At 36.5% G+C, this 8,526-nt stretch overlaps 1 protein-coding gene across 1 annotated transcript; it reads right to left on the reverse strand.

Annotated features, from left to right (window-relative positions):
- Positions 1 to 1,959: 1,959 nt before the first annotated feature.
- Positions 1,960 to 7,396, reverse strand: LOC149298252 (vomeronasal type-2 receptor 26-like). Its single transcript, XM_089487684.1, has 5 exons — positions 7,106 to 7,396; positions 5,585 to 6,379; positions 4,585 to 4,814; positions 4,223 to 4,346; positions 1,960 to 2,040 (listed from the first exon to the last, which is right to left on the reverse strand). Exons 1-5 carry the CDS (start codon positions 7,394 to 7,396, stop codon positions 1,960 to 1,962), a joined length of 1,521 nt encoding a protein of 506 aa, XP_089343810.1.
- Between the last annotated feature and the right edge of the window lie 1,130 nt (positions 7,397 to 8,526).

Consider the following 8,526-nt stretch of genomic DNA (forward strand, 5'->3'; position numbering starts at 1 on the left):
TTTCACGGTTAAATCGAACTTGATCAAGCACAACCGTATACACACCGGAGAGAGACCGTACAAGTGCACTCTTTGTTCAAAAAGCTTTAGTCGCAACTCTCACCTAATCACTCACCAGCGAACACACACGGGGGAGAGACCTTACAAGTGCAGCGAGTGCAACAAGAGCTTTATCCAAAACTCTGTGCTCATCCAACATCAAAGGATCCATACAGGAGAGAGACCCTTTAAATGTGACCAGTGCAACAAGAGTTTCAGCCAGAAGTCATGTCTAATCCGTCATCACAGAACTCACACCAGATAGAAACTACAATATACATTCAATGTCCAAAGTATGCTGGAGTTTACGGAACTTTAAGACTTTCCATACATAAAAAAGCCAATTCCAAATGCGGTAAATAAGCAATAAAAAGACCTGCAGTTGCCTTTGATGAGCCGGAGCTGGTAGAGCAAAAATTATTAAGAAAACAAACCGATTCCGTGCAAGTGCTACACAAATTGTTGTAGGATGCCCTGAGCATGTGAGTCCCTTCATTTGAAACGTCAGCCATCTCCACCTAAATTTACTCTTTCAGTTGTATCTTTAAGCAAATACTCTGGTACAGTATCTCCTAAAATACTATAAAATGTTTCACCATTCTAAAAGCAAACTTTTATAATTCTCTAATTGGAGCTGAAGGTATTTTATCTTGTTTTCCTATTCAATGCTTGTGAATAAAATTAAAGAAAAGTACTTCTTGTGTAAGAAAGAAAAAAAAAAAATCTTGCCAGAGGCAAAATCGAGGTTTGTGTATATTTTTATGTTAATCTGGTAAACTGCGCCAAACGCTTGACTCCACATAATTTAAATAACTTACATCGTATGCTAGTAGGGAAAATACCTTTCTGCTTTCCATTTTTCTCTCTGTTAGAATAACGGTTACAGTATTTATCAATTTTCACTCTTTGGCCGGGGGGTTTCAGCATGCGAGTTGCAGTTTGAACTTTTCTCTCCCCCAACCCAAAAGTTAAATAAATAATAAATTAAGTTATGCTTATTATAAAATTTAAAAAACATATGGACGCAGGGTATTATTTTACTATTCTACTAATGTTGCTGAACATAAATTAGTTTTTCTCTCCATGAATGGCACCTTTTTTTTTTTTTCTTTTTTTTTTAACGTTATATTAAATAATGCATTACATTCAAAAGAAATGCCTAAAGAGCAATTATGATTGAATAAACATATAGTAAAATGGTAAAAACAATTATAAAAAATAAAAGCTTCGGATGCTATGGTGGTAAAGCCTTGTTCATGAAGGGGTTAGGAAATGCTTTATGTTGATGCAGAACTTAATAGTCCAGTGAAAAGTGGACAAGTTATAAACAGGTACCAAGTTTTTGACCGATGAAAGCATTCTACTATTTTGAAAACTATTTAATGTACTATTAGAATTTTAGATAAAATACATATTTTTGATTTTTTACTTCAGCCACCAGTGCAGTATTTACTAAATAAATAGTCGGTAAATATACCGTACAGCCAATGATTAAAGAAATGTTGGTGTTAAGCATGGTGACTTCGCAGGCAGCAGGTGTCCCGCTTGGTCCCTGGCTGTCGTTGCTGGGTCTCCCTCCCTCCCCCCATCCGCTATGGAGGATAGCTGTGTCTGTCCAAACCAGCAGTCCTGCAGGCTTTTTAAAGCATCCACATAGAAGAACGTGCCTCTCCGTGCCTAAAGTCGCAAAGTAACAATCCATGAAAGAACATCTACGTCTTAGGAATTTCTATATTTGTTGCTCTGCTTCATGCTTTCAGATGGAGCTTATGTCGTGAGTGCAATCTTATCTCACTTATTATCTGCACTTATATTTTTTATACCCAAGTAAGTTCACATATATTTTTATGAGCACACTGGTGTTTCACAGATTTTTTGGTCATCCTTGCGCGAGGTTTATCCCTTTTTGTTTGTATCTTTTCACCTATGCCTTGTGCAAGCTAGTTGGCTAAGAAAGTTTAGATTCCCCTCAATGTCCTTTAAACCGGCATAACGATAAGGCTAAAAAAAAAAAAAAAAAAAAAGATTACTGTTGAGTGGGCTGCGTGTATCTCATATATGAGGTAGCACATATATGTTGATTGCACACAAAGCCAATGCAGGTGTCAGTATCCAACATATGGCAGGGGAGGCAGCATATGAGTCTCCACCAGAAAACTCCGGGTCACGGGACTGGTGCCCCACTCCCCACCCGGTTCCCAGTTCAACAATTGTGTGGCCCTCAACCACAGTGGGACCGCCCACCAACAGTGGGACTGCCCATCGGCCTCAGTTGGACTGCCCACCAACATCAGTGGGACCGCCTACCAACATCAGTGGGACTTCTTGCCTGCATCCCGAAAGGAAGGGCTCCTGTTACCCGGGCCTTAAAGTTTCTAGGTTATGGTAGGCAGACATTGGGTTAGTGCCATAATAATACTAAAGAAACACAATCTAGGGAGAAGATACACTAGTACAACACCCTTTTAGTAACTCTGGTGCACCAGCATTTATGCGCTACAACTTCCACGACCCTCATCAAAATTAATAGACATAGCGTAATGGGAGTTATAGACTACAAGATCTCAATTTTTACATTTTTATTTTTTATTTGAAAAAAAATTGTATTTACATAGTTATGTTAATATGGGTGTGTACTTATGTTGCCCAGGGAAAAAAGTGCCTCCCCTGCCAGCGCTTAAAGCGTTAAATTGAGAAAAAAAAGGAAATGCAGTCTGGGACTCTCTTTGACCTCATACCATTAGAACATTTTATTCATTTTAAACACATTTCCAAACTGCAATTCTTTATAACAAGCGACTGAATTTGCAATCGCCGTCTCTGATTTTTCTTAGGTTTCAAAATGATTATCGTACACTTGGGAATAAATATACAACACAATAATCCCGCGTTCGAGGCCAAGATTGCAAACACCTCAACTGCCACAACCGATTTCCCTTTAGAACTAAAGTAAGTCGGTACAAAGGCTAGCCAAACGACGAAGAAAACCAGCATGCTGAAAGTGATGTACTTGGCCTCATTAAATGCATCCGGTAATTTCCGAGCTAAAAACGCTACAATAAAGCTGACGCCGGCTAAAATAAAAAGATATCCAAGAACAAAATAAAACACCAAACTTGAGCCTTCTCTGCACTCAACAATGATTTCCCTCGCTTCGGTGTGCATATTATAGTATGGGAATGGCGGTGCAAAAATTAACCGCAACAAACATATAAAGAACTGAATAGCTGAACATAGATAAACAATCAGTTTTGGATTTTTAACCACTAAACAATTCTGCATTCCATCACCAGTCCTGGTTACGTTAAATGCGATTACAACAGTCAAAGTTTTGGCCAGAAGAGAAGACACTGATGTACAAAATGTAATTCCAAAAATTGTGTGTCTCAAAAGGCAGGTCCAGTGCTGCGGTCGTCCAATAAAGGTCAAAGAGCCGAGGAATGAGAAAATGAGGGATATCAGAAGAACAAAGCTTAGATTCCTGTTGTTTGCTTTAACGATTGGTGTATTTTTATGTTTGATGAGCACCACCAAGAATCCGACAGCCATAAGAGAGAAGCCAATAGCTGTAGCAGCCAGAGAAATGCCGACTGGATCGTGGTAGGAAAGAAATGTTACCACTTTAGGGATACAATCTGATTTTTGTTCATTTGGCCATTGGTCTTCTGGACACTTAGAACATATCGCCATATCTGAAATGAAATTTTAGGGGTTTTCACTAATATCAAGTGTGATCGATATCGAGGGGATCAGAACTCTAACCAGCTATTAATCTGTTTAAAGTCTGTAAATTGTGTAATCACCAAAACCGGACAATAATGTGCATTTACCAAAGTGGATTAAATAATTTATAAGTCACAAACTTTGCAATGTATCAACCCACATGGTTCTTTCACATAGCTTGGTGTCTTCTGAATGATTGTGAGGAACACTGCTTTGAAACAAAATGTTTGCTTCTCAAGCTCTTCTCATAACCTATGGTATCACCACCATTAGATGTTAGGATTTATTTTTCCTAAATGATGTCTTGTTGGCATAGTTTATTTAGACCAATGATACCGATCGACAAATTGTGTACATGTTGAATAGACATAGATGGGGAAAAAAGGTGCATAGTAAAATATTACAGTATCTTAGTGGGTCAGGGGACTTTAGCAGGGGTGTAACTATCCAAAGAACTTACCAGACCCTCTGGTAATTTTGCCATCTGGGCATGGAAGGCAGTCATAGCAACAAACTGGTTGGCCCTCTTGAACAGACATCCTGTATCCTGGTACGCAACTGTTACTACATTTAGATCTTGGGATCTAATTATAGGAAACAAAATAACAAAGCTTATTATAATGATCACTTGTTAGGGTCCCATTAAAAAAGAAAAACATGTTTGTTTTTCTTTTGCTTTTTTCCCCCTATTTATATATTTTATATTTATCGTTTTTCAAAAACTTCAGAAATACACTTTGTTATATTATTGAAATAATTAAATATTACCAATGTACTTATTTAGTCTTCAAATGACAAAATATTAAGACATTTATAAAATACCGCACCTCTTTGAATTTGCTGTCCCAGATGATTGACTTGTCATTGATGGTCAGATTTTTTCCCAGATAGGTGTAATTATCAAAGTTTCCAACCAGTTCAGTAAACACAGAACCATTTGGCAAGTAGACCAAGTTATAAATATCATATCCATTGGACATTTCGTTCTTGTTGAAATACACCCTCTCCCCCAGCGGGTTTGTGAAATTTACATTTTTAAGGAAATAGTGCAACTGCAAATTCGAGAACAGCAGCGTATTAAAAAATTACTGTATAAAAATACATATACTGTGTTTTGGTGCAATGGACGTATTGCAGTGAAAGTAATAATAATTTTCGCTAAATAATTTTTTACATATATTTTAAATATATTTGTATTCTGAGTCTGCCTCTTGAATACATGAAATCTTATAACACTTGTATTTAAATTTGTTTAAAGCAGCCAACTTTTCCAAGTCCACAGTTAGCATTTTTTCAGTGTGGGTTTTACCGGGTCGGGCAGTCTACCTTTTGCTGTCCATGCTTGTCATTGAGCCCTTATTACATTCATTTTGTCATCCTCGCACCATAACGTGGCCCTGGCTGGAAGGGGAAACATCACGTCTCCCAGGGTCTTGTTAAGTGAGTCTGATCTCTATGCTCTCAACAAATATATATTCATGCTGACGCTAAACCAACATGATGCTCAATGTGGTCCATAGGGGCAGTAGAGTAACTTGTTTCACATTGGCATAGAAAATCACTGAACCGAAAAGGGTTAGCTTATGTAAAAAGTATTTTTATTTGTACATATAAAAATATTAAATGTAAATGACGCTACATATAATTGTAGTTAACTTCCATTTTTGGACAATGCAATTTTAATTCCGATCACTTTTGGAAAATGTTATCTGAAAATAGTTTACTATTGCCCATTAAGTCACTCTAGAGTATGCTCTATCAGAAAGATACTATGAGTTATATGTAAAGATAATCTTTACATGAAAATAAATCCGTATTTTACCTTCCATGGTTTAAAATATTGAATGTTTGTTCTTTTTATATCTTGAAACTCTGCGCCAAAATACATATCATGGAAAGCATGAGCTACAGCGTAGACAGCATTGTAAACATTATAACTCATAGAATAAAACTTTAGGTTACAGTGTGAATTTAGAATGTGCCTTTGACATTCAACACCGTGGCAATTCCGTTTCTTGTAACTAAACGGGCAACGGTTGGCGCAAAGCTCATCCCACCAAGTTGCAAAGGTCTTCCCATCTGGGAATCTTTTAGGGTCCACCTCCCTAAGAAAGTTTAAAAAAGATGGTATGTGTCTCTTTTGAATGATGAAGTGTAAAGATCCATTGCTAACCGTTCGATTCACATTGTACAATACATTAAAGCTGGAATCTGCAGTACTGATCCAAACTTTACCAGGAATATTTAGAATATCTACATTCTGCTGAAGATGAAGGATATTGTTTTTAGTCCCGTATACAAGTATGACATTAGCAGTTGATTTTTCAATTTTGTGTCTTATTTGCATGATCCTTGAAGGGTTAAAAGCATTAATATACGGGATCTTTTCTACAAATTCAACGCAGCCTCCATATCGCTCTATCCTCTTCTGAATCAATCGGATAGAATTAATACTTCTATCATCAGATGGTGCTATAATGCCTATCCAAGTCCAACCAAAGTGTAATAGTAACTCCAATATTCCATTGTACAGGACATGTTCGTTTGGGACAGTTCGGTAAAATGTAGGAAATCTCTGTAAATCGCTTTGCAGAGGATCTTGTGATGTAAAACTAATCTGTAATAAATTGATTGAGCTTTTAAAGCAACGCAGGTGGGGCAAGGGGGACTTTAAATGTAATAAGGTGGTACGTCTAGCAAAGGTAATAACCCTCTAAAACACATTTGGCGCATACTTTACCCAAACGCGCTCTGCACACTATCCCATCTAGTAGACATTTATTAAAGTAAGCTGCATGGAAAGAGCACAGAGATGACCCAAGGTGTGCATGCTAAGAGTACTGCAAACCCTGGTGGTTATTACAAAAAGAAACAACTGGTGACCAAAAATCTTTACATCAGAGACGCATTCACCCCTTGCCACATAGAATTTAAAGATGATAAGAACCATTCGATCCATCTAGTGTGCCTGTGTTTCCTGCTGCAAAGCCTCAAACTTTAATCAGTTCTTTGTCTCATTTTAGATTTAGGATGGCCACTAACACACTTGCACAAAAACAGTAACACACACTTACAGACTAACACACACGCTCGCTCTAACATACATTCATACACACATGCATGTTCTAGCAGAGAAGCGACACACATCGCATAATTATCAAGCTAAAGAAAATAGAAAATTATAATAATAATTGAAGACACTATATTATTTTTACTCTCAGTTGTGTGTCACACAACGTCCACACAAAGCCTTATACATCTGCAAGTAAAGGCAGCATTTTATTACAGTTGGTGATATGCATGGATGCAGGCCCATCCATCTCATACATTCTATGAGACATACCTGTGGATATTTATACATGCCAAACAAGTTAGCAATTTGTATTGAAAATGTTGGCGTTAGTCCTTCTATCACAGCTAACAGAGTAATAGGACTATTGCAATTATAATTAGGTACAGGCGGAAAGTTTCTGGAAAAGATTCGCACGGCACTTTGCACGGCTCTCAAAATATTCACGTAGGAGTCTAATATGTAATAAGCCAATGTAACGTTTGGTAAGAGATTGGGATTACTATTGATCTCATCTACAGCGAACACAAATGTAAGGAAGTTGTAAAAGTCTTCGTGGAGCATGCTGAAATTATTAAGAAACAAAAAGGTTACTTCAGCATTTCAGCAAAGCTGGTAGAATGTTTCTGCTAATAACCACCTTAATGTCATTGATTTCCCTTGACTCTGCAATTAAAAAGGTATAACAAATATGTATTTCCCACCATGAAAACCAGCATACGCATATTATAAACCGCTATAAAAAAAACAGTAAAGGTTACTTACGCAAACTTTTTTTTTTTTTAACTATTTATAGTGCCTTCACAGTGTGAAAAAAACATTGTTATTTCATAATAATGACCATGCAATTTCCCTGATATAATTTGTCTTAATTCTATTTTCATTTTCCTCTCTATCAATAAAAGTGCAAAAAACAAATCCTAGAGTAATAAAACTGTGCTAGGAGTCGGACTATTAATAGTAAGAAGACTTTGGTGTTGATACCGTAGACAATTGCTTGCTGAAAGAAAAAAAAACAAGCATACTATGTGTGCCATTTACAAATTCAATGATTTGGAATTATATCTTTTTTCTTCTAAAATAATAATTTTAGTTGATTTAATTATTATGGGTAAATGACGTTGCTCCTAAACATATGTTTGGAAGATCATGGGATCATAGATAATATGTATTAAATCTGGTTGCTAAATAACCCAAAATCACTCAAAATATTTAGCTATAATATTTGCTTTGATGAATAACAAAAAAAAAAAAATTGGATTCTTTCACTTTACTTTTTGTTTTGTTTTTCTACCACTTTTGTGGATGTAAGAAAAAAAGAGGTTCTTTAGGTATTTAATCAAAAGAATTGGATAATCGTTTAGCTCTTAACCCTTTAAGTGCCAGGGAAATACAAAATGCTATATTGCAATGACCTGTAAAGCCCTCCGACTAGTAAAGGTTTAATATAAAAGGCTGTGCGTGTTATTTCACGTTGAAGCAACATAACATTCTGTACAGAAATTACTGCGTGGTCTTAAGGACATATTGGTATAAGGCACAATATTGGTAGAAATTGTATCAAATATCTAGATTGAGGCTGAAATTGAAATACGACAACTGGCATACTTTCATAGGTACAGATCTCGCACGGGTTTAGAGCCTAACCTCATTTTCCAGGTTTGCAGATAAGGCGGAACTGTAAAATTAAACAT

This window comes from Sceloporus occidentalis, unplaced genomic scaffold, assembly GCF_023333645.1.
Source record: "Sceloporus occidentalis isolate IW3139 unplaced genomic scaffold, rSceOcc1.0.p SCAF_34, whole genome shotgun sequence".
NCBI classification, from domain to species: domain Eukaryota; kingdom Metazoa; phylum Chordata; class Lepidosauria; order Squamata; family Phrynosomatidae; genus Sceloporus; species Sceloporus occidentalis.

Bases quoted from the DNA above. Each gene is read 5' to 3' on its own strand.
- LOC149298252 (XM_089487684.1), bottom strand. From the start codon at position 7,396: ATGCTCCACGAAGACTTTTACAACTTCCTTACATTTGTGTTCGCTGTA. The intron at 4,347-4,584 runs GTATTTTATAAA...TCCTATAATTAG, and splicing joins AGCAAATTCAAAGAGGTGCG to ATCCCAAGATCTAAATGTAG. The intron at 2,041-4,222 runs GTAAGTTCTTTG...TTTTTTTTTTAG, and splicing joins CAAAATTACCAGAGGGTCTG to CCTTATCGTTATGCCGGTTT.